The 24321-nt window shown below is 50.2% G+C and overlaps 1 protein-coding gene across 8 annotated transcripts in view; it reads right to left on the bottom strand.

The window, feature by feature from the left end:
• PTPRS (protein tyrosine phosphatase receptor type S) overlaps nucleotides 1–24321 on the bottom strand; it is a 162410-nt gene that overhangs the window by 14710 nt on the left and 123379 nt on the right. For 3 of the 8 annotated variants that reach the window (XM_054805126.1, XM_054805127.1, XM_054805128.1), the window contains exons 11-23: nucleotides 22989–23294; nucleotides 21353–21546; nucleotides 20884–20910; nucleotides 18965–19082; nucleotides 14894–15484; nucleotides 14135–14232; nucleotides 13357–13610; nucleotides 12845–12938; nucleotides 12402–12617; nucleotides 10453–10610; nucleotides 7508–7620; nucleotides 5112–5159; nucleotides 843–940 (exon numbers count right to left, since the gene is read on the bottom strand). In XM_054805126.1, the coding sequence (XP_054661101.1) occupies nucleotides 843–940; nucleotides 5112–5159; nucleotides 7508–7620; nucleotides 10453–10610; nucleotides 12402–12617; nucleotides 12845–12938; nucleotides 13357–13610; nucleotides 14135–14232; nucleotides 14894–15484; nucleotides 18965–19082; nucleotides 20884–20910; nucleotides 21353–21546; nucleotides 22989–23294 (2315 nt within the window). The remainder of the gene's footprint in view (nucleotides 1–842; nucleotides 941–5111; nucleotides 5160–7507; nucleotides 7621–10452; nucleotides 10611–12401; nucleotides 12618–12844; nucleotides 12939–13356; nucleotides 13611–14134; nucleotides 14233–14893; nucleotides 15485–18964; nucleotides 19083–20883; nucleotides 20911–21352; nucleotides 21547–22988; nucleotides 23295–24321) is intronic. The other 5 variants (XM_054805130.1, XM_054805129.1, XM_054805131.1 and 2 more) reach the window with 5 other exon arrangements.

Below are 24321 nucleotides of genomic sequence, written 5' to 3'. Positions count from 1 at the left end.
GGATTTCCTCAGCGCTGATGCAGCCACAATACCGTGAGCGGACAGGAACAGGTTTGCACAAGCACGTAGCCCTTCCCCGTCTGTTGACAAGGATGCCGTGCTACGTGGCGGCAGTGGTAATGCGGGGGCTACAATGCTCTTCGCCTTCCCCCCTCAGTCTGCCTTGGGACTGGCTCGATCCGTCAGCCCCGACAAGGTGGGCATTTTAGAGTCTGGGACGGACATTTGAAATGCAAGTCCAGCAGCCACAGCTCTGCCCAGCTGGTCGCCTGCAGGAGCCCATTTGAGTAACTAAACATTAGCAGGAAGGAGGAAAAAAAGAGCACAAAAACCCCAGGCAAGACCAGAAAGACACAAATCATCCTGATTTCTCAGCTTTAGTTCTGTGGCTGCTGATCATGTCAGCTGTGGAGGACTTACTGTTCATCCCACCCAACTTCAGCTACCTAAAACTGGGTATCACGCTCCTTGCCTCGGTCCCCTCTCTGTTCAGGAGCAATACACAGGCACCCCCAAGGACAAGTCCCCGTCCCCATCTCATCTTTCTGGCAGTCGTCTTCCAGAAATGCAGCCCCCTTGGTGAAGGGAGCTCGGACCTGTCCAAGATGCCCACTCTGCAGACAGGAACAGCTCGTGAACCACATCTCTTTCTTTTCTACGATCCGGAATTGAACCTTGCAAAGCACTGAGCAAGTGCTTAATTTTAAATACATAAATAGCTTTTTTATTTTAACTAACCAGATCCTTAAAATGAAGCTATGTTTATTTGGATGAGGGCCTGTCTGAATTTCCTTATTCCCTGGCTCTGCAAACCCATGCACAGCACTCACTCTTGCTCATACCTCATACTCTTGGGACAATTTCAGGTTATCATTAGCTTTGAGATGTTCTGTGTGTTCAGCCAGCTCGGAAACAGGGATTGGTGGGTGGCTGAGCATACCTAAAAGACAAGACAGCAGGAAAAGAATCTCATTTAATAATAACTAAAATTCACAACCATTGCACATTTTATAAGAAAGAAGAAACAAGAAAAGAAAAAAATTTACAATGTAAGATCTGCAATGAAAGTAGGGAGGTTAGAAGAGAAGAATTCAGGGCTCGAAATTGTGTCCTTGGAAGTAAAAAATAAAAATCAAGGAAATTAAAAAAAAACAGTAAAATGAGAGTGTTCCCGTGATGGCCCCATTTTCAATGTGTAAATCAGAGCAAAACAAAAAGGAAAATCTGAAGAGCAGATGCATGTTAGCGATTCCAATAGTGGACTTAAAATGAGCAAACGCTGCCAGAGGAACCTACGCAGCAAATGTTACAGCACCCGCAATGATCATAAACAAACTCCAACACAAAAGAAGGGAAGGGGCAGGGATCCAGCCAACCATGGTGATGTGGGGCAGGGGAAGGGAATGCAGATGGGGGGAAGCAGGGGAGGCTTTTCAGGAATTGTCCTTTGCACAACACTGGCTCTGTAAGCTTCTTGGTGAGCTCATGGACGCAGCAGTCTAACCTTCCCTGCTCCAAGAGTGCAACCAGGTATGGAAATGTCAAGCACCGGCTCCTCTTCCCGCTCGTGGCCGGCGGGTGATGTTCCTTCTACAGCACAGCCTGGAGATGGCTGGTGCTGCTCTGTCCTCGCCCTCCCTTTCCCACCTGCGGGGCAGGCTGTACCGACCCCGTTGCAGTCTCTGCTGGGGATGTCATTACCTTCTGTGACGGAGAGGCAAAAGATCCTCTTGCCCCTTCTCAGTCTGGGGAATGGGAAACAATTTGCTGGGGAGACGGATGCCTCGTGACCCTGGTTCACCTGCTACCCTCGCAGTTCTCACCAACGCTTAGTTGTGTTGTATTCTGCTTGTACTGAGGCAGGCAGAACTGCCAGGGAGCAGACTCGATCTTCTCTGAGATGTACTGGTCATGGGAGGCCACACTGCATCAGGCCGAAGGCACATCTCAGCCCCGAACAGGGCCAAGCGGTGAGGGCAGACCCGGTTTTCAGTCTGAAGTGCGATTTGTACATCCTGCTCCGAGAGGGGCAGCTGGAGCTCTGGAAGGAGCAGGGATCCTTCCTGTCCTTTCATCTCAAATAGCTACACTACAAATCGAGGTGGAAAAGCGCTCCATGCTTTGCTCATCTGCATTGGATCATGTTTTTCCAAAGGCTTCCCATGCTGTCTGCCAGCTGATCCCGCTACGAACGACAGTGGACAGGCAAGGACAGCAGCATGCCGAGAAGCCCTGGGCAGTGTCCCCAATGAGAAGGACAGGAGTGGAGAAGAGATGGAAGCCAGGGAGAATTTCGAGCCCCGTGGGTGTTGGTGTGTGACAAAGCAGCGGCGGTGGCAGGAGCATGGTCAGATACTCTGAAAACTCAGCACAGAGATGGCAAAGCAAGCATGACATCCTCAGTTTTACAGTGACTTCTAGAGAGATGCTGCCTCCCCCAGGCCTGGGGACAGGACGAGTCTGCCATGGAGCGGGGATTCGAGCCACCACTCCAACGGGTTTCTCCTAAGCTAACTAGACATCTATTTTTCAGCCCAAGGAAGTCTGGCTGGGAATAGAAGGGGGCAGGAATAGACCAAAAAAGCTCACAAAACCAACCCCGAAGTATTCTGGAGGCTGCGCTGGCTCCATTCTACTCTGCTGAGGATCAGGGCAAAAAGTCTCTCCCAGCTCATGGAGGAGAAGCTCCTCCGTAATCTTTTGCTGCCCTGTAGCCCACTGCACCTGGAAAAGGATTTTTTTCTCCTTTGCTTCCCACCGTGGGCTGGAAGGTGGCTGCCATCCACCCCAGTACCACAGCACCGGGTGCAGACTGGGGGCATTCGGAGGAACCGGTCCTCTCTCCCATGTGGGACGGGAAGGCCACACTGGCTGAGACGCCCGAGATCAGAGACCAAACCAGGTTAGTAATACAAACATTCTTCTCAGTGTCTGTCCTTCTGCCTCGGAAAGTAAAGGCTGAACATACCTTGAGCTGCAGCGTAAGAGCAAAGCTGAGCCCTACCCAAAACAGTTTCTGGCAACTCAGTAAACCATCTCCAGATCTCTACGGGTCAACCCCTCGCTGACTTCTTCCCACCTGGGCTGGGAGAAAGCCCGGCAGCTCTTGGCCCAGCTGCCTGACTGTGCTGCAAAAACCTACCGATGATCTGCTGAAGTATGCTTAGAAACACAGCGCCGTAAATGAAATCCCAAATGATGAACACATAGGTTAAAAGGAAAAAAACCACACAATCAGAAAACCTAGTAGTAACGAGCAAGCAAGAAAAAAAAAAAACAAACAAACCCAAACCCAGATTCTCTTTAGCTTAGAAGTCATGGAGCAATACGTGTCATTCCCTCTGAGCAAGTGGGCTGCACGGGAAGGGCCCACTGTGCCAATCTGGAACGAGAAGTTACATTCCCCTTGACGGCATCTCACAAATTTCCTTCATAAAAGCTCCAGGAAAGATCCTCAGTGTGACCGGCTCCTGAAAACCAGCTCTGTCTCTTTGCTGGGGAACATCCTGCCCTCACCTCCACACCGCTGTAACCAGACACTGGCTGCGAGCACATGGGAACTTGCCTTGTTTTGCTGCTGTTAGAGACAGAAATCTCCTTGTCGGATCGATTTCTAGGGCTCTTTATAATAAGAGCAGAAACCTCTGCAGCGATAAACACTTTCCTGGTCAAAATGCCAAGTGCATCGGGGTTCCCATTAAGATCCAGGAGGAGTTTGATATTAAACGAGCCAGGAGCGGTACTTCCCAGTGGTAGCAGCCAGCACTGCTGCGTCAGCTGCAGCAGCTTCTCTTTTGTCTGTTTTAATTCGATAACTTTTTTAGCCATGAAGGGAAGTGGCTCGCAGGTTCCTCTGCTCAGTGGCCTGCCAGCTACCTGCGGGACTGCCACCCAGGGAGACCTCCCGCAGCGGCCAGGGTGGCAGAGGGAGCGTGGCCAGGGATCAGCATGGCTTGAAGAGACACACAAACCCCCTCTGTTACAAAAAAGGGGTTGAGGGGAGCTGGCAGGGTGACTGGGGCAGTATTGACAGGAGTATTCAATACCAAAGAGACCAACATTTGGATTAAACTATTCAGAAAAACGTCCCAGCCCTCACATCTCTGAGCGCAAGTGGCATCTGTGATTCTTCACATTTGTCAGCTCAAACCACACAACTAGTTCCCTGCCCAGCATTTTAAAAAAAAAAATCAAACCTAAAAACCACCCAGCAAAGCTGGGATCTTGGCTTCTAATGGGGATGAAGTCTTTTAGAGCCGGTCTCATCTAACATTTCAATCACTTGAATCTCTCTAATCTTATCACAAAAGACTTGATTCTCTGTGCAAAAGCCAACTCGCCAGAAACGTCACCCTAACATCTGTTTCGTGGGCCAGAGCCCATTTTTCCTCGCAAAATCACTGCGGCTGGATGGCACTCTGCATGAAACCCAGCGGGCGTGGAGGACCATGGAGAGGCCTCTGGTCTTTGTGCTCCTGGAACAAGTTGATGCCAAGGAACAGACACCTGCCACAGATGGGAGATGGCCCTTTTCCTGGTCCGACATGAAAAGGTGCCCGCGCAGCTCTCTCCAAAGAGCGAGGGGATCGTCAGCTGCAGCTCCGCTTTCCTCCTTCCCCACGTTACGAAGCCACGAACACAAAAAACACAGGCACGCACACATACAACGCTCACATACCGGTGCACAAAAGATCGCTTTCTGCCTGTGAATAAGTACAAGGGACATTCAGCCAAGCTTTACAAATGAAACATCTTCGACAACAGGGAGAAAAAGAAGCCTTGAAACCCAGGTCTTTCTCCTGAGAGCACGGAAGAGACACAGAAGGACGGACAGTGTCCCACGCCGCTACCAGGGGCTCTATTCTGCTGCTACTACCCCTGTCTTGTAAAAGGCCTGTTACTTCATACTGTAAAACTGGAAGCGCAGTTCAGACAAACAGATGGCACAGAAAAGGGATGAGATGGGCAAACACCGCAGGAATACAGAGAATTCGGCAAAAAAAAACCAAACCAGGAACGAAACATAATTGGAAAGGAAAGCGACAGAAGAGAAAGAAATAATAATGGGGGGGAAATGAAACCAACAGGAACAAAAACACACAGGAACTAACTTTCAAAGTCAAACTCAGGGTCACTGAGAGGGCTGCTCAGACCAGAATCTGCAGAAAACAGTAAAAAAAAAAAAATAAATAAAATATACACTTTTTTAAAAATTTCATGCTAATAAAAAAACAAAAACCAACATAAATCTAAAGAGGAAAAGAAAGTTATTTTTTGTGCTGATAAGGCTAGGACAGGATATCTACGACGTGCTATGCTTTCCCCTGTGTGAGTGGCAGAGATGCTCACGCACATTCCCATTCCCACGTTCCCCCTCTGTTTCGCTGCCGGGGACAGGATAGAGACTCCCTGCTTGCTGGACCCTGGGTCATCTGGCTGGAGAAGAGCTTACAGGCCCTCTTCTAAACCACCATATATTTAATTCCAATGGCTTTAATTCGGACAGCACCTACGGAGTCTTCCCCTGCAAACTGCACCACAATCTCTCCATCATCACCAACACACTCCAAGCTCTGATTTTCCATCCATTTCCATTTTCACTCAACTGTTTGCAAAATTCTGTGGGAGGCAGGTGACCAACTCTCCCAAATCCTTTAAAACCTTTGACTGCTTTACAAACTATATAACAGCGTAAACTAGCTAGATAAACTTACAAAGAAAAGGTGTCAGCATCTTTCTAAAGCTAGACCAGACAAAGCCGGGTAGCCTTTGAGATCTGCAGGCCTTTGCCTAGCAGAGCCTTAAGGGCAGGTTTGCAAGTCTTAGGTACCTGTTACAAGCCTCTTAGACCAAGAGTTCAGAGGTACGACCAAACCAGCACGGTCAGTGCAAGACAGACTCCCTCACCTATCGATCACAGTAACTGAAGCTCAGAAGTGCCCTTAGCTGACTCTGCTGTCCTTTGGGGACAGGGAGAAATACCCAGGAAGGGAAAACACATGAAACACTACTCCCAGCTGCTTCTTAGCACCCAGGCTAAGCTGGATGGCCTCAACCTTTTATCTTTATCTCTGCATCGGTTTCACATGGGGGAGTGCCACTCTTTCTCTTGGGTCTCACACCACCACCTGTAGCACCAGACGCCAACCTGAACACTCGCAAAGGGAGCTCCTGTCTGCGCCCGGTATGTAACACTGGGCCAGACAAACGCAAACTGCGGCTGAGCTGCAGCTGGGGACACTCAAAAGATCTCAAACACCTTCAGACTCTCCTGCAAGAGCACCACTAGGAGCTGGTTTAGGGACCTAACTGCTGCTGAACTGCTCTGCAGTCAGTCCCTGCATGCTGGATTGAACTCACTTCCATCCCTCAGCTGAGACTCAAATCGTTCCTAAGCTTGGGGTGATACCAACCGGTTGTTCCTAACTCTTTTTGATATGAAACCCTCAGCTCAGCGCTGCCTTTGTGCTTCCCCAAAGATCCCTGCCCTCTGGGTACCTACTGACTTGCCAACCTTGCCCTAAGAAAACTCAAGACAACGCTAAGGACAGGACTGGGATGGGAAGGGGAAACAGGAGCTGCAGAAACATTACTAACAAGCACAAAACAGCAAAAAAATACAAACAAACTGAAAACAACAGCCAGCCCCCAAAAAGCACAATCAATTCCCTTCCAAATCCTTAAGCACTGGGAACTCAGAGGCAGAGGTGTGTACCAGTGCGCAGGTACTGTTCAGCATCGCCAAGTGTCTGTGCGTGAGGACATGCCCGTGCCAGGCCGTGTCGGTGGTGGCTTGCAGAGGTGCCATGCAGGCAGCTTAGACATGCATGTACATGGGGACACACGTGTACGGAAAGGAGGGTGCATCGAGCCTCTCTGCCTGGGAGTTGAGTGCAGTTACACACTAGCTCAGCGGCTGTTCGCAGTGATGGCGTCTGCGCTAAGCGAGGAGACGCCGCCTCGTCTGCGCAAAGCAACCAGCTGCCTTTCTCTCTCTGCACGACCCACAGGGCAGGCCTGGCTCCTCACGTGAGCGTTTTGGCACGTATGCAGAAAGCGCCAGTTACAGATGTGGCTGGAGCAGCGCGTGCTGGGCAGCCCGCCACGCTTCATCTCCACCGCCCCTGGGGATCTCCCAGTGCGAGGCACGACGCTGCGAGGCAGCGCTGGTGGTCTGGCAAGCGTGGCACGGCCCCGGCACCTGCAGCTGCGCACTTAGCCCGGAATGCACCAGTTTAGCTGGGTATCCAGGAAAGCCCTTCCTCCTGCCTCGCCAGTGCCGGGCAGAGCCCACACAAGGTCCTCGAGGTTTCCCAGCAAAGGTTTCTTTCAGCAGTCTCGCTTAGCACAGACAAGGCTTTGAGGTTCCTTGGCTGCAGCCTAGGTTAGCACTAGGTCGCAGAGGCAGCGCTGCAGCAGCCTTCACGCAGGCAGGGAGGGGCTAAGGAAAGGGCAGTTGCTCCACTCCTGACTTCCCAGTGAGAAAGGCTGGTCTGCAGCCGGTTACCTGGAGTTTGGAAGTTGATGCGCCTCATTTCCACAGGGTCCTTAGGGTGGTGGGGGGTGATTTCAGCGTTGTTCAGGAGGCATTTTGTCCGTGGTTCTGAATCTTTCCGTTTGCTTTTTGGAAAAAAAAAAAAAAAAAAAAAAAGAGAAACGAAAAAACAAAAAGACAAAGCACCTTAGCTTACGGGCCTTTTAGTCTGTTCAGCTACTCAGACCACGTCCAGACCTGAGCACAGCGCCCACTGAAATCAGGGCCAGATGCAGCCAAGGATGTAAGTTACATAAAATGCATCAGAAAAGGGATGAGGTTTGGGAAGTCTGGTCAGGGCTGCATTCGATGGGTTTACAACAGCCCAGCAGCCCCTCAGCAGCTTTCAGACAAGTCTGGAAGTTTCCCCTTCTCACAGCAGTAGACCCACGCAGCAAGGAGCGGCTGAGGTGCTGTGAACTCACGCCTCAGCCTCCCTGCGCAGACAAGCCTCCCCTGAACTCTGCAGAGCTCTGCAAGCAGAAACCTTCCAATTCTGGCCAAGCCATTTTCAGTCTGAAAGAACCAGAGCCAACATAATCATTTGGAAAAGTACAGAATCTCCTGGCCATGACCTTGGACATAAAGTACTGATATTGCTCTGTTGGCTTGTGTAGGAGCTCTCAGTGCCTCGCTGCAGACAGAGAAGTCAGAACAGTGGTTTTCAACCTTTTTTTGATCAGCAGAACCCTAAAAATCTGGGTTCAAAACCCAGCATAGACGCATCCTCTCCCATCACAGCTGTGCCTGCTGAGATCTGTCTCACCTCTTTGCCAGAAGCTGAAGTCCGCTCCAACCTGCCAGCTGAGCTGCACATGTTAAGTGCTTCCTAATATATTTTGCTCAAAATGGGTTAGGTTAGCTGAGGCAGTTGAAAAGTCTTTGCTGACCTGGCTCATTCTCCTTGAAAAGAATTTGGAAGCAAAGCCCAGTGCTGATTTGAAGATGTGATAACCTCTGGCAAGGCAACAGCGACAAGCTGCTGGGAGCAGAACTTCTCCAGCGGGCAGAGAACGTGTACCCCCACCCTGAGGCTTGCAAATATTGTCCTAGCCCTTCCAGCAAGATGGCTGTAGAGCTCCTTGCCTCTCCAGCTTGGGTTGCACAGAAGCCTCCAATAATATCCCTGCAGCAATAATGGCAATTACTTAGGCAGAGAGGAGGTTATTCAGTACATTTTTAGCTGTCTCTTAATGTCATTAATAGCTAGAAGAAGTGGCGTGAGCCCTGCCAGCACTGCATGGGGCAGCATTTTGGAATTACACCACTTTGCAGTTTGGGAGCAGTTTATTTTTGCCGCAGTTCTGAAACTGCTGTTAATAGTTCATTGGCTAAACCCATCAGTTACTTCCAGTGAAAGCTCTCCCAGCCTTGGAAATGGTTCGAAATAAGTCTCATTTTTGCAGTCATAAACAAACTCTGTTAGAAGTCCCTGGCTGATGGGGCAAGAACAGCTTTTGCAGCAGGGCAAGGACAGCTCAGCTGGTGAGCTTCTGCTTCCAGGATGCCAGTGGCTCAGGGACAGCCTGCACGGAGCAGTCAGACACGGAGAAAACCTGCTTTCACCTCTGACTGCAACACAAATGGGTGTTTCTCTGCTCCATTAACCCAGCATTTTATGAGCCGTTTACTGTCACTGCTGCTCAGCTTGAGAAAGGGCCATTATATTTAGGAATGGACAAGCAGGAGAAAGCTGGGCTTTCTTTGCCTTTTCTGCCTTGGTTCAAAACGGTCCCGTGCTAGTCTGACACGGGGTGCCCGTCAGGACAAATCTAATGGTAGGAACTGTACCAACAAAGCCCCATCACCACAGACAGTAAACACTGCCTAACACACAGCAAGAAAGAACCTGAGTAAATGGGAAATCTGTGCTCTTACCTGTCTGGCTTGCTGTCCAGGAAAGCAGTAAGTGGAGAGAAGACAAGACAAATGTTCAGGTTAGAAAGGACTTGCAGAGGAAGGGGGAAGCATTTGCTCAGCTCTAACTCTGGTAACACAGGTGGAGGTGGGACCAGCAAAGATTACTCATTTGGGTTGGTGCTAAAGAACACCAACAAGGACCACCTGAGTCCCTGACCCCAGAGCACTTGTGTGTGCAGCAGCTTCACACATGCTGGGATGCAAAAGACACACCCATGCGCAGATGAAAGATGGAGCAGGGTTGAGAGAGCTCCCTCCATCCGGGGTACTGAACGTCCCAGCTAAGAACACCCCTGCATGGGCCATAGCTGCCATCCTGCCCCTTTTCTTGATCTGTTTTGATCACATCTGCTTCCTCTCTTGTCCTGTTTCATTGCACGGTGTGGCCTGTGTGTGCTTATGGGGCCCCCATTCCCATCCAGGCACCATGAGCTGCCCTGAAAGCCAAGGAAAAGGGAGAGAGAGAGACTTCCAGGGGTCGTTCCCTCCTCTCTCCTGCAGACTCACATTACACCCCTGCTGCTCGTCTCCCAACTCCAGCTGAAAACCAGTTTGGGAACAATGGAGGTCTCTGCTGATCCACAGCACAAAGGTGCTTTCTCTGCTTCACCCCCACTGTGCACACACACACACAGAGCTCAGGAAGGGGAGCCCCCGGCTGTGACTGTGAGCAGCATTCCTGGAGGAGACAGGCAAGAGACCCGACAAACTCAGTGCGCACATGCCACAACAGACTGCCTGTGGACAAGCACAGCTTTACTGAGAGTGCCACGGGGCAGACTGTGAAGCAGCAGGTTCCTGCAACCCACTGCTAATCTCTCCTGTGCCAGTCAGACCCTTCCATTTCAGCGTTTCTGCCTCAAGGCTCCTCTCTCTGGTGCTGGTGGAAGGATTTGCCCTCAGCTGACAACTACAGGACCAAGGAGGAAATTCCCTTTAGGGGCTAGAGCTGGGGACAGTCAGAATGGTCACAGATCTGGGCAAGAAGCATCTCTTACTTTTTGTAGAGTAAAATGGCAATGACAATGCAGATGATGAACACCACGGCCAGGACGGGCCCGATGACCCAGATCAGCCCTTCCTCTCCGTCAATGATCGGCTGTGGATCAGGGTTGTCCAGCTGGATGGGGTCGGAGAAAGGACTAGCAGCAAAAGTCTGGAAGACATGAAAGATTGTGGAACAGAGGTCAGAGATGGAATGGAGTCTGAAAACAATGGGCAAGCATACAGTATTCCACAAGAGAAATTGCTAGAGAGGATGTGAGCTCTCTGCAGCACAAACCAAATAATAACCAAGAAAATGCCCTCTTCAATCTATAGAAAAAACTCCTCTTCCTCCTCCAATGCTCCAGGCAAGACAGACCATTGAAAGATCACATGCGGATGAGGTTGCAGACTGACTCGTGCCTATGGCTCACCTAATCTTGTAGCCAGGAAGGTGTTTTTAGAAAACCAGTTGACCATGCCTCTGTTCCACCACATCCTTGAGCCCTCTCCACTGCCACAAACACACAAACACTTTCTCCAAGCTCTCACGTAACCATCTGGATTTTGACAGTCAGATGGGATTACAGAGAAAGAGGGAAGGGATTAAAACAAGAATTAACGCTTAGAAACAGTCTGGTTTGGTGACTGAAAAAAGCCCAACCCTTACAATTAAATAGACATTAATAAAATGCAGCATGTCTCCTCTGCTCCCTCTGCAATGAGCTGTGCTCTTGAGGAGCATCAGAGGCACATGCAAACCCATCTGTGTCCTAACGAATGGGCATTGCCTGCTTGTTCTCCTGAGTGCTACGGTCTCCCCACCCCAGGAAGGCTGCACTCCCTCCCATCTTACACAGGCACTACAGAAACTAAAATGCACAGAGAACCAACGTGCCCTGGTTTGAGTGAGAAGTCTGGGACAGGACAAGAACAGGAGATCTGGGCCCTGGGTCCTTGAACTCTTATCAGCTCTCAGCAAGACTGAAAAGCTGCTACGTACTTGGGAGCTGCTGTGAATCCAGGCCCTGGTGAGCCAGTATGCAGTACCTTGTTATAAAGCAGAAATTACCACAAGCTGCAGTAATCCGATTGAGAAGTCCATTCAGAAGCGTGTCAGCCTAATCCTTTAATATCAAATACACAACTAAATATTTATTTGGGAAAAAACCCTCTGAAAACGCTTAATTTGAAATAGCTCCTTGCTACAACTCCATAGGAGGATTTAAAAACAACAAAGTATTAGATTGCTTTCTATTGTGCATGAGGGAGGAGGCAGGTAAATATTAAAACAGTTGTTTTCATAAAGCCAAACACAACAACACTGAAATCAGCAGAGGCGCTGAAGTGGTAAACAGAGCAGAGAGCGCATGTAGTTTTCCATAAAAAAAATGCTCCCTTCTCTGCTTGGTGGGGAACTTAGTAATGACCAGAGCGTGTGACATGCTGCTCTCAGAGCAGGATGTCTAGGGTCACTGCTCTAAGGAATAAAAGGACAGCTCTTACAAGAAATTACTCTTTGTAAAGGGGTTTGACTGAGGGATCTCTGAACTCGAGTGCATTCCTGAGCGGATAGTTCAGTACTCCCCATGCCGGACTCAAAGCTGGAGCCATAAGCATAGCAAGTCCTGCCTGCGAGAATGGCAAAATGCAGAAGCGCTGCACAAGATGCTTGCGTTGTGAGCCCGTCTGCTGGGAAGAGCGTGGTTGCTGCATGCAGACACAAGCACAGACAGCTCCAACAGCCACATGCAAAAGCTCCACAGCTGGACCGGAAGGCCTTTACAGAGGAAAAAAAACCCCTCAAGCTCTGGCATCTGGTGGGAGAGAGTTATGGAGAATGCCAGGAGGGCACCAGGGCTGCTGGCAGCTCGGAAGCAGCTCAGCTGCTGTCTCTGGTCGATAATGGGGACGGAGGGGCACAAGCGTCTGAAGGGGGCAAGGGAAAGCAGGCAGCACTTACGGCCTCGGGTTCCTGGAGCACTGCCAGGATGAAGATGACATATTTCTGCCCTGGCTCCAGGGCTCTGTTCTCAAAGTTGTCATAGTGCTTCATGTCCCCCAAGATGAAGTGGGAGGGGAGGGAGCGAAACCGGGCAGCAATGTAGGGCTTGGGGAAGTCCAGTTGTCGGGAGTGACGCAGACTCCGGCGTCGGAGCCTGGCAATGTCCTGAACGAGCTGGAGGAAGCAAAGAAACACTCTGAGCCCTGATGCCTTCAGCACCATCAAGGGAGCAGGAAGGAAGGAGAGCAAAACCATCCCGCTCAGACTGGCCTCACCTTACCTACTCAACATGGAGCACAGACACCCCAAAACTACCCTTCCCAGGGTCTCAGGTCACCCTCACAGCTGTGACAGCTATTTGCTCTCTCCCTACAGCTGGCTTCAGTTTCACCCACACTCACCTCCTCCAGGTCCATCTCCTCAGGGCTGCCCAAGGGGTTGAGGAACTGTCCTCCCCGGGACTTCCTCAGAGGCACCACCACAATGTAGTAAGCCCTAAGAGTTGGGAGTAATCAGAAGAAATAGAAGGAATTAATCTCCTCCTATGAGCCACAGAAGAAGAGAGTGCACACACTGATGGTGGAAGGCAGGGTTTGTGCAAACGCTGGCCCAACCCACCAAGCCCCTTATTTTTAATTTAGCGCAGTTGTTATTGCTGCTCCTGGAATGAGCCTGGATTCAGTGGCAGCCCCATATGACATGTCTCCCTGGTCACTCCCTTAGTATTTCTTTAGCATGCTCTGTTAGCTCTGGGAAGTAGCGTCAAAAGGCAACAGTAAGCAAGGCTGAAAATGCAGGGAACACCCCCCCCTGCCACCACCCTTGGGGGTCTGTACTGTGGACTCCAGCCATCAGGGCTGACCCCCAAAACATGAACTGAGGACCTCACATCTGCAGTTTATCAGAAACCTACTGGACAGGCACAGAGGTCTTCACATCGGGGAGAATCACCACCACGTTGCCATCAGCATCAGGCTTGTGGGTCACCTCTGGCTTCTTTGACAACATGTCAGCGGCGGTCCAGGCAGCGACGTTCTGCTGCAAGCCACCCATGCTATTGCCCCGGTTCATGAGAACGAAGTTGTAGAACGTGCGGGGCTTCAGGTTGGTGATGAGTTTCTTGGTGGTGCGGCCATCCACATCAACGTTCAGCCCGTTGTACTGGATCTGTGGGAGGCGAAGAGGCAGCAAAGTTGTACCATGACAAGGCTGATACTGCTCAAGCAGCAAAGTCCTTCCTCCCCATTGCTTCGGTTTGCAGAGAACGTGGGGCACTCAGCTTTGCCATGCTCCACCCAGCTCTGCCAGAGCCGGAGCAAATACAGGAATAGGGGGTATTTGAGCGGGAAGCCGGCTGTCTCTCGTGCCCACTGCACAAGAGGGTCCCCAAGTACAAGGCAGATGCAGGACAAAGCCTTGAGACTTCTCTGGGAAGAGACATTTTTATCTGGAAATGGGAAAACTGTGGTAACTTGCTTAGGGAGGCAATGATTTGGTAACAGAGGTGGGAATGCAACCCAACAGCCCAGATTTTCATCCCACCTCCTTAATCTAGTGATTAACCATTATCTGTCCATATCTGAGGCAGGAATCCAGAATCCCTGCCTCTTACAACCTCCTATTCAAACCAACAGCTAAGACTCCCAGGAAAATGAGAAGGAACACAGTTCTGACTCCTCCCTTCCACTTGCCTTGTATGGGGTGGGAGAGTTGTAGTTCTCAGGGAACTCCCAGCTCAGAAGGACAGATGTCTTTGTCACCATCTTCACCTTGAAGTTTTTGGGTAAAACTGCTGAGAGAAAAGTGAGGAGGAAGGGGAGAAAGGAGAAGAAAAGGCAGCAGAGGGAAGGAAGAGCAAGAAAGAGAAGGAAGAGAACGTCAGGCACTGGCAAAAGGGCCTGCCAGTCTGGGTCTGGCTGCTGCTGCAGGAATGGAAGGGCTCGCTCCCTCCTCCACACTTTGCTTGAGTTTTGCCAAGGTCCATCTCCCTGTGCTCCCTGTCCCCATGCCTAACCCCAGGGAGGGTGCGTGGCTTTGCCCACGCACTGATGGGTCTGGGTGGCTGCTGCAGGAACGAGGTGCTGGCTTTCTGAGCATGCTCAGGTGAGGAAACCTGTCCCAGGTCACGTTTTGAGGTTTTTTGATTTTTCTGTTTTCTTTTGGCTGTTTGCAAAAGCTGAAGAAAATGCTCTTCCCACCTGTATAGCGACTGGCCCCCCACTTCAGGTGCCAGTGAAAGAAGGGTGTCCGGACTTAACTTAGAAGAAAGTGGTAAAAGGGACTTACCTGGCACAAGGCAGAGAGGAGCTGAGGGACTGAGCGTGAAACCAGAGTGCTTTGCATTTACTCACGAGCCTGGCTGAGCCTGGCTTGACCTCTCCAGCTCTCTGCCTCCCGGCACCAGCCCCGGTTACAAGGAGAGAGAGGGAGGAGAAACCGGTAAGTCCTACCTTGATCCAGCTGGAACGTCCGATACTGGACGGTCGGGCTGTACGGCCCGGGGCCTTTACTGGTGTGAGCACGGATTTTAACATCATAGGCGGTGTTGGGTTTGAGGCCGTTGAGGGTGTACGAGTTCTCTGGGGAGGGGGGCAGGTCTTTTTCCAGCGGGTTGCCAGGAGAACCGGCTTCCCGGTAGGCCACGGTGTATTTGACGATGGCTCCATTCCTCTCGGCCAGCACGGGGGGGAGCCAGCCAAACTGGACCGACATGGAAGTGATGTTGCTCGCCTCGAGGATTTGGGGGTAACCCTTGGGGATGTCTTCAGGGGTGGTGAGTTCCTGCACAGCTTCCTCCCCAAAGCCAGCCCGGCTTTTCACGGCCAGCTTGAAAACATACGTGGCGCCCTTGTGGATGCTGGGAGCGGTGTACTTATCCTCCAGGGCCGTGAACTCCAAGGTAGCCAGGGGGTCGACATCCTTGCGGCCAAACTGGAGCCGGTAGCCCATCACCTGGCCTTCTGCATCCAACGGAGGCTCCCATTTCACCAGAAGAGTGTTCTCCTCTGTCTGGTGCACAGACAGGACGGGCTTCCCTGGGACTGGGAGAGAAGAGGGACACCTTCAGTCGAACATGTGACAGAGTGAGGAGATGCAGAGATTCTTAAGCTGCAGCAATATGTTCCTCAAATCAGTGGCAAGGTTTCAGCTTGACTCTGTGTACGTTAGTGTACCTCCCTTTAAACCGAGCTGCTGCCGCTACCCACCCGCTGTGCAGGTGGACGGTTCTCTATCAAGTCCAGGAAATGAGGTGCATTGCCAATGTGTCAGCTGTGAGGTGCCCACACATTTCTGGAATTATTCTCTTCCCTCTCCTCCGGACGGAAAGATGTGCACAGCTCCTCCTTATCACCACATCATATACTCTCCCACAGCTGGGAAGAACAAACTCAGGAATCCTGACTCCCAGGCTCCCATCCTAACCACCCAAGCAGATTGCTTCCCAGGGCAGGGAAGAATGAACGCAGGAGTCCCCCAGACTCCCGTCCTCTCCCTCTCTCTCTCTCTCCATTACACAGCACAACTCATGCAGAAAGAGACTGGAACAGATTGGCTCAGGCTGGGAAGTCCAGAGCAGCTGAGGGTGAAGTAATGAGGGATGGGAAAGGAAGTCTGGGCAGCCCCAGGTCCTGAGCAGCAGGCACGCGGCCAGCTAAGCGAGTCTGGCAGGCATCTGATCACCCAGTTGGGTACAGAAAGAAGGAAGCACACAGAGAGTGGAAACAGAGCCCAAAATCTGTGCGAGGCAGAGGGTAGGGAGAGTTGCTGCTTACTCTGCGCAGTTTCTCTCCTCTGGAGGAAGGGAAAAGACAGCCGAGTGTTGGTGTGTTTTCAGTTAGCTCCCTCCTTAACCTGTCAGTTAGTTCCTCCACATTTGGGGGGATATTGTAGGAGCTCAGCAGTGCTGTGCCTCTGTCTAATGAGCCCTGGCACTGCCCGACTGCTAGGCAAGCCCACAGCCACAGTTAAATGACACGTGTAGGCCCAGAGGTTCCTGAAGCTGGAGAAACCAGAGCATTAATTCCAGCAGCTCACGCATCATTTACACTCAACTCCACTATTAGAGATCTGATTTCCTGCTCTCCGCCTTGGTATTTCTTCTGGTTGAACAGGAGGAGGTGGGAGAATGGAGTTAGGAGAGATCCCGTCCCACTCTCGCAGCACAAGTCCAACTGCGGGTCCAAAAAAGCGCTCTGCCTGCCACATCGACTGACACCTGAACACAGGGACGAGGGGTTGTCTCAAACAAATGCTTTATTCATTTCAAACTGCCAAAGAACAGCTAGGGAACAATGCTGGGAGAGCCTCCCTTGGAAATGCCTAAGAAACACATTAAAGAGAAAAACAATGCCATTACCTTTATGTTTTGGATTTTATCACAAATGTTACTATAATCAGCTGAGCTTGAAAATATTACATTTGCACAACAAATATTGTTTGGAAGAAAGGTGAGAGAAAAGCACGGGGTGGGGGGAGAAGTGTTTTATTTTGCAATTGGTTTGGACAGTAAAGGAGAAAATTGGATGTATTACTGTATTTAAATTCAGCCCCTAGCCCTGAATGATAAAGAAAGAAATCTCTCCTCTCAGAAGGTATATTGACTCAACACTGCAAAGAAGATAAGAATGTTACGGAGCCATTTGAAAAAAAATTTTTTTTTTTTTTAAAATAGCTATTTCAAGTTGGGGGAAATTGAGTTTTGGGTAATAGCTGCTGTGCTGGAGAAAACATCCCTCTGTGACTGATCACCTGCACTGCAAATCCTAATGGGGAGAGATGAGGGAGGGTGACAAGAGAGAGTGACAAGGGAGGGAGGCAGAGAGAAAGGCTCCGGGAGAGAAAAATGAAAAGGGTAGAGAGCCTCGGGAAGAAGGAAATGAGATGAGAGAAGCAGGGAGCTAGTGAGAAGAAACATGGGCAAAGCTAGAGGGGGAAGAAGAGGACGAGTAAAGGAAAAGGCTTCTGACAGCGCACTGACACTACAAGGTGTGAGGACAGGAGCCTGGATGCTGACATCCAAACGTACCCTGCTGTAACATCCGCAAGAGTTGGTGTCCTGAAAAGCAACCTCGTTCTCTTGTGTGCCGTTCTCTTAACTAGGCGGGAGGGGCAAGAGGGGAGAGAAAGGCTGAAACCCCATTCACTTGTCTGAACACAAGAACATAGGATGAGATGAAGACGTGAGTTAGGGCAGGGAAAAGGAAGGGCATGGAGGGCAGATGTGGCTCCAGCCCTGTGTGTTCCAGGCCAGGGCTCCTGAGCCCTCTCTGTCCTGTGCACTTGGCTGAGTGTCTGTGCTGCCTCCAGAGCCTGAGCAGAGGTTTCCAGGTTAATTATGCAGCACTGACCAAAGGCCTTGGATCCCTGCAGAGCCAGAGAGCAATGTTCTTCCAGAAACAAGGGATGATGTCAGTTTATGCAGCTGCTACAGGCAGGGTGAAGACAACTGCCCCAAAACTAATAAAATGAACTGACAGAGAGGGTTGGGAAGTTAGTAGTCAAAGGAAAGAAATGAAAAGGGGAGAAAGCCATCATCTGACAGCAGGAACAAAAGAGAGAGCACAGGCAAGATGAGGTGAGAGAAGGTAACCAGAGTCCAACAAGAGATGGACTGGGTGAGGGACAACTCCAGGTCTTGGCACCGTAGTCTCCCTCCATGCACGAAACCCTTCCCATATTGCAGAGCAGAGGTTTAGCCGCGAGAGCAGAACCCACAGGAATGCAGAGGCTGAGAGGACAGGTGGTGTGTGTACCTCTCCTTTCTGTCTGCAGCACAACTGTTTGGAAGAGCAAAGGATACCCTGCTGCCCTTTGTCATTCCTCTGTTTAGGCCCTGCCATCCTAGCTTGCCACCGCGTGCTCCGTACTGAGGCTGACAGGTGCTTTGCCACCAAGAATAGGTCAAAGGGAGGAATGAATCTGGTTGGCATGTGCAGACAGAGCCCAGGTCCCCGAAACGCTAGCCAGGAAAGGTCAATTCCGTCAGTACTTTTTCCTCCGCTAGTCCTGAGCAAAGAGGGGAGGTATGGTCAGACACAATACCAGAAACGAGAGGAGTGGGCAGTATACGCCACCACTGTCCGCCTGCTGCTTTTCAGACCTTTGCAAGTCAACACCATGACAGCAGACCTCTGGCTCTCCGGTTCCCCAAGGCACCTGTGTGCGCCAACCATCAAAGCCACACAGTCCCTCCACAGTGTCAGACCAGGCAGAGATTCTCTTTACTTCTGGTGTACTGGAATTTTTAGCACAAGCAATGAATTCATCCTCTGCTGCATGTCTGGGTGTGTCTGGGCTTTCTGCAGCACTGGATGGAAAATTATGTCATTTAGTGAGGGCCACCTGTGAGGAATGAAGGGGTTTCTGCCTCACTAGAAATAGTTTTGTCTTTGGGGCAGCACGGCATTTGTTGCAAGTCTGTCCTTCATGAAGGGAGTGGGATGAAAGAAGCTGAGTCTGGAGAAAGAACTTCTTGGCTTTAGGAAACTGGTGGAATCCCAACGGTTCAGGAAAACTCTTACCTGCACCCTTTGTGGTGACCACCTTTGGTTTGCTGCGAGCACCATCTCCCTTCATGGTGTAGGCGGCTACAGTAATGGAATACGCAGTCTCAGGCTGGAGCCCAGCAATGATCATTTCCTGTTTGTGAGATTCCAAAGGAAAATCACGTAAATATTCAGGTACATACACACAGGTAGATCTCTCCTCCTTGCAGGAGTCCCAGCCCTTTTCTAGCATGCAGGAACATTCACTGAATCTGAAACCACGAGACACTCTGGGGCAACGGGGTAGATGTGGCAACTGGCAGGAGGATGAGAGCCACATTCCCTTAGTGAGAGGCACGCACAGCCCGGCTGCAAGCAGTCCCTCTGTACACACAGCGTGTCTCTGCAGGGCCCTGCTTCAATGCCTTCTCTTCCAGATCTACCTCTCACACATTCCCTATCTCAACATAAACTGCTTCAGCCATCAAAACGCCGCTGCGCTCTTCAAAGTGTTCCTCTTCACTATGCCGTCTCAGAGGAGGTCTCAGCGGTTTCAGGGAGATTACATTTTTTTCTCCATTTCCCTCCTCCCTTCTCTCCTCAGAGATATTTTTTAATGCCTTCATAATATTAAAGGGATTGCTTTAATGCAAAGTGCAAGACGACATTTTCTCTGCTAAATCCCCAGCACCCTCCTTCCTCCATCCTCTATCAGCCTCACCACACCTGGCTCCCAAGAGCTTTTGTTAGAAGTCTGGCCTCAAGAATAGCCCTTCCCCATGAAGTATTCAGTCCTTCAAAGGGCTGTGTTGTAAAAAGGAATACCCGTGCTAAATCAAACAGGATGAGAGCATATGCAGCAGGGTTTTCTCCAAGGCCCTGAATAGGAGGGAGATGTGAATGTTGTGCATGTTTTATGGTCTTCCTCTCTCCTCACCCCTCCACTGCCCCTTAGTGCTTTCAGTATTAAATCTCAGGGCAGCACTTGGGGAGAATTTGCTGGTCCTGAAAATATCTGTATTGCCCCCAAAACTGAGCAGGGAGTGGAAGAGCAGAACTTCAAAACAGTAGGATTTTGATGAACGAGTCTGGAAGCCGTTAGCCACAGAGACAGGTCTGCCTTCTAGAAGTCAAGAAACCTGTTCTGCTCTCACACTTGCCGCTGAGTTTTATTAAGATTTTAGGCAAGAGACTTTGCCTTTCATGTGACTCAGTTTCTCCATCTATAAAAGAGAGGTCCCTCACTTTTGTAGGGCACTTAGCAATCTCTAGGAGACACGAATACATTCAATTTAGTAGCGCATTATCTTGGGACCATGCCATTCCAAGAAGGAAATGCTCCCTCCTACTGCTTTGTAGCTGTAAGATCACGGAAAACATTTAGTATTTTAGCACAAGTAGCAAATGCCAAACAGCCAAGCTGATTTTAAGGTCTACTTAAAAGGTAAAAGCACCAATAGCGATTCAGTGCTTTGTATCAGCGAGTATCTAAGAATCTTGGCCCTTTAAGGGCACAAAGCACTTGCTCATGCCCTGACAGCTTAGGGCTTATGGGGCTTTGAATACCCAATGCTTTTCAGCCTAACTACGTTTTTCAGACACAAGGCAGAGGCGCTTGCAGACCAGCCCATCTTTAAGCATACGTTCAAGGTAGTCCCAAATTCAACGTCTCATCTGCTTCCCCGTGGAGGAGCAGCAGACTCGTCTTTCCTTCAGAGCCGAGGGGAAAACCCTGCAGTACTGCTGCGTGCTGACAAACTACACAATCACACGGGGTTGCAGAGCAAAGTGAACAGGGTGGGGACAAGGCACGGGAACACCAACAACAGGCTTTGTAACAGGCACACTGGCACTGCAATAAAATAAAGGAAAAGGAAAATATCACACCACAACAGGAAGCGGGAGAAGGGAAGGGACAGAACCAGGATGGGAGGATTTTTTACTTTTTTACTTACGTATTCAGCAGTGTCATCTGTTTCCCACTGGGCAGAGAACAAGAGAGGTTTTGCACGTGAGAATACAAGAGGGGAAAGAAGGGAAAGACAGAGACACAGCATGAGGAAGGAGTCCCTGAGCAAGCAGCCACACAAGGTCAGAAGTTACCAGGCCAGCATGAAGGAAGAAGTAGAGTGGGAGAAATTAGTAGATTCCACTGTGGCCTTTGCCTGTCTTAAAAGACTTCCCAGACACAGGGAGGATGGATGGGATTTAGTTCAGTGCTGGGACAGCAGTTCATACTCTTCCACAATAGCTATTGTCTGGGAGTGCAAATGAACTGCAGAAAGACAACATATACCTTGTCATAAAGACACTCATCTACCTTCTCCAGCGTTACGTTGCTTGGGATGAGACAAGGTGGCTGGAGCACCCACCCCCTCAAACCTTCCACAAGAGAAGAGAGAGGAGCAAGAGGCGAGTCCTTACCTGGGCGTCAGCCAGCATGATATCCTTGATCTGGGGCAGCCCCCGGGCCTCTCCGTTCTCCATGCGTACATAGTGGACCTGGTAGCCGCGAATCTGGCCATGCTGGCGGTTCTGGACTGGAGAGCGCCAGAACACTTGGATTGCAGTTGAGTTCAGGACCTCCACCTCCACTTTCCGAGGCGGCGCACTGGGCACTGCGAGGAAGGGAAGAAAGGGGTAAGAGTCACTTGGGGACTTCTAGCTGGAGCTGTCACTTCACCTATGGGACGTACTCACTTCACCTATACACACACTGAACCTACAGCCCTGAGAGGTGGGGGAGACTTAACAGCCAAACGAGATATCCCATCGTCTGCCATGGCCTTTTTTCAGTGAAACAGGGAAGCAGTTCTGGGGGATTTAATCTGCACGGCTCAGAGATATGCATGGAAACAGGCCCATCTCATAGTCCAGTCATTCTTCCACAGGCTCCCTTGTCCCCAGTTTCCTCAGATGGAAGAAAGCATATAGTTCCAGATCCTATTCTGAGGACAATACCACCATCTAACCAGCCAGAAAAGCTCTGGTCCTGCCTGTGAGATGTTAGGGTGGAGATGACTGGAGGGGGACTTGCCCTTGGAGTTCCCTTGTCTCTCAGGCAGGGCAGGTGGGTTGATGGTTACAGCTGCTGCGTAATCTCAAGACAGGGAACAAGAGATGTCTTGGATGGAATTTGGGCTAAATTCTTGGAAATTAATAATAATACAGGCATGACAGCTTCATCTGCAAGAAAACCATACTTTCTCTGAGCAAGGTATTCTATCCATTTGGACATGGGCAGATGCTCAGGGAAACAGGACCCTCACTGCGGAGAAAACTGTTGCTGTTTCAGAAATTCTTTCTATTTGGGATGGAGGAAGAAAGATTGAGAAGTCTGGAATTTACTTATGTTATCTACTTGACCTATATTGTTTGAGGGTCCTACCTCACCCTCACTGGGAGGGTGCTCTCCCTTCATGCACACATTCACATTTTTTCCTGGTTTTATTTTACTGTACAAATACCAGGAAAGTTCAAGTCTCATTGTCCCTGTTTGGGCTAAAAGCCTTTGAGCTTGGCCGCTGAACTGGAGTCTAAACTGCTTGTCACTGAAGGTTTTTGGAAACTTTAACAGAGATTCTTCCTTTCTGCCACTAATCAAAACTTTGACTCAAAGAGGAGCTCGTAACAAGGAACGGGTGGGAAGAACTCTTAATATTTTAAAACAGTTTCTGGCAGCAATTGTCTCCTCTTCTCTGGTTTCATTTCCTCGCTGCCTCAGCTGCTTCCTTGCTCAGCATCTTTTCAGGAAAAGTGATGCAGTCAAGGCTCAGAGGCTCGACATTAAAAAATCCCCAGAAATCCGAAACGACCCAACCCCAAAGCAAGGACAACCCTACAGACTCCAATATTTAGAAGGGCTCAGGGAGACGGCAGCAGAGGATGCTGCACGCCTTGGACTGGAGGCCAAGTTGAGGCCCCATTCAAGCTTTGCTTGTGCACCACACACGACCCACGAGAGGGGACTCGACGTGTGCTCCCCGGCGTGGGAAAAGCCCACTCCAGGGACACGTATTCACCAGGGGACTCAGGAGAAAACCAGAAGAAATGCAATTACCATCTTCATCCGTCCGGACGATAACTGGCGAGCTCTCCGGGCCCGGCCCCACCTCCGTATGAGCCACGACAGTGATGCGATACTCTGTCCACTTCTCCAGGGACTCCAGTAGGATCTGACTGGTGGTTGGGGGGATATCATTCACCTCCTTAAGCTCCGTGTCCTCAGAGTCCAGCGCTCGATAGTAGACGCTGTATCCAGCCAGGACGCCATTTTGGCTTTCGGCCGGAGGCGGCCGCCAACTTACCAGAATGGCGGTGGATCTGGTGCTGACGCATTTTACGTCTTGAGGGGGGGCAGACGGTTCTACGAGGGGGGAAAATTCAGGAGGGAAAGGGAAGAAGGGGGAAAAAAACAAAAGATGGGAAAGATAAAAGAAAAAAAAAAGGAAAATGATAACAAAAAAATCTAAAATAAAACGTACAAAAATTTGGTTTAGGAAGATAAAATTAAAAAAGAAGAGAGCTTTTTGTTGTTGTCTTTTTTTTTTTTAAATGAAAAGAAAAAAAAGCCAACGGAAATGAAATGGGGTATCAAAACTGAAATGTTATAAAGCGAAGGACTAAAACAGCAAGCGGGCTAGCCAAGTGGGGTCCTGCTGCTTCTACTACGTGTACCTGGCACAAAACCAAGCACCCAGCTTCACCCTACAAAAGACCTTTCCTTCAGCTCCTTGTTTTACAGCACTCTGGCAAACCCTGCCTCAGCTGGTAAAGCACTTGTTTCCAAACTGCAGCCTCTGGGACCTTGAATTTCTTTGAAGGGATCTGTGAAAAGTAAGTAAGAAAAATATACCTTTTGCCAGAAGGCTTAAATTTAAGAGTCTGTACCTCCAGATGGAAGTTATTAGTTGTCCACAGACCGAAGGAGGCAAAACCCCATGGTGGTAATGCCCAGGATATTGCCAAGCAATGAGCCCACAACGTGTTCAGACAGGAGGTGTTCAGAGCAAAGACTTGCAAAGGAGCGAGGCGGAGGGTTTGCAAGGTGTGCAGGTACCCAGGGGGATGTTCAGAAGCGGCAGCAGGTCTAACTCTCCTTGCACTCACTGCCTAAACTACGTCAGGGTACTTCTGAAAGTCCCAGGAGAACACCTTTGGAAGCGTGGCCCGACACAGCCGCCTGCTCTCACGGTGGCAGCAGACAACTGTCTAAGGGCTGATTTCCAGGAGATGGGGAAGGTGTAAACCACAGCTTCTAGTGCAGGGCTGCTCGCCTTGGTGTTTACCAAGCTGCAGCAGGTAATTTTTAGCGTGGTCTGCTCAGTAGGAAGCAGGACGCTGACACCAGCTCCGTCAGACACTACGTGCCGGGGTGCACGCTGCCATGCCGT

Source organism: Grus americana, chromosome 28, assembly GCF_028858705.1.
Source record: "Grus americana isolate bGruAme1 chromosome 28, bGruAme1.mat, whole genome shotgun sequence".
Taxonomy (NCBI): Eukaryota; Metazoa; Chordata; class Aves; order Gruiformes; family Gruidae; genus Grus; species Grus americana.
Note: the sequence above shows the minus strand (reverse complement) of the source record. Positions and strands in the feature narration are given on the sequence as shown.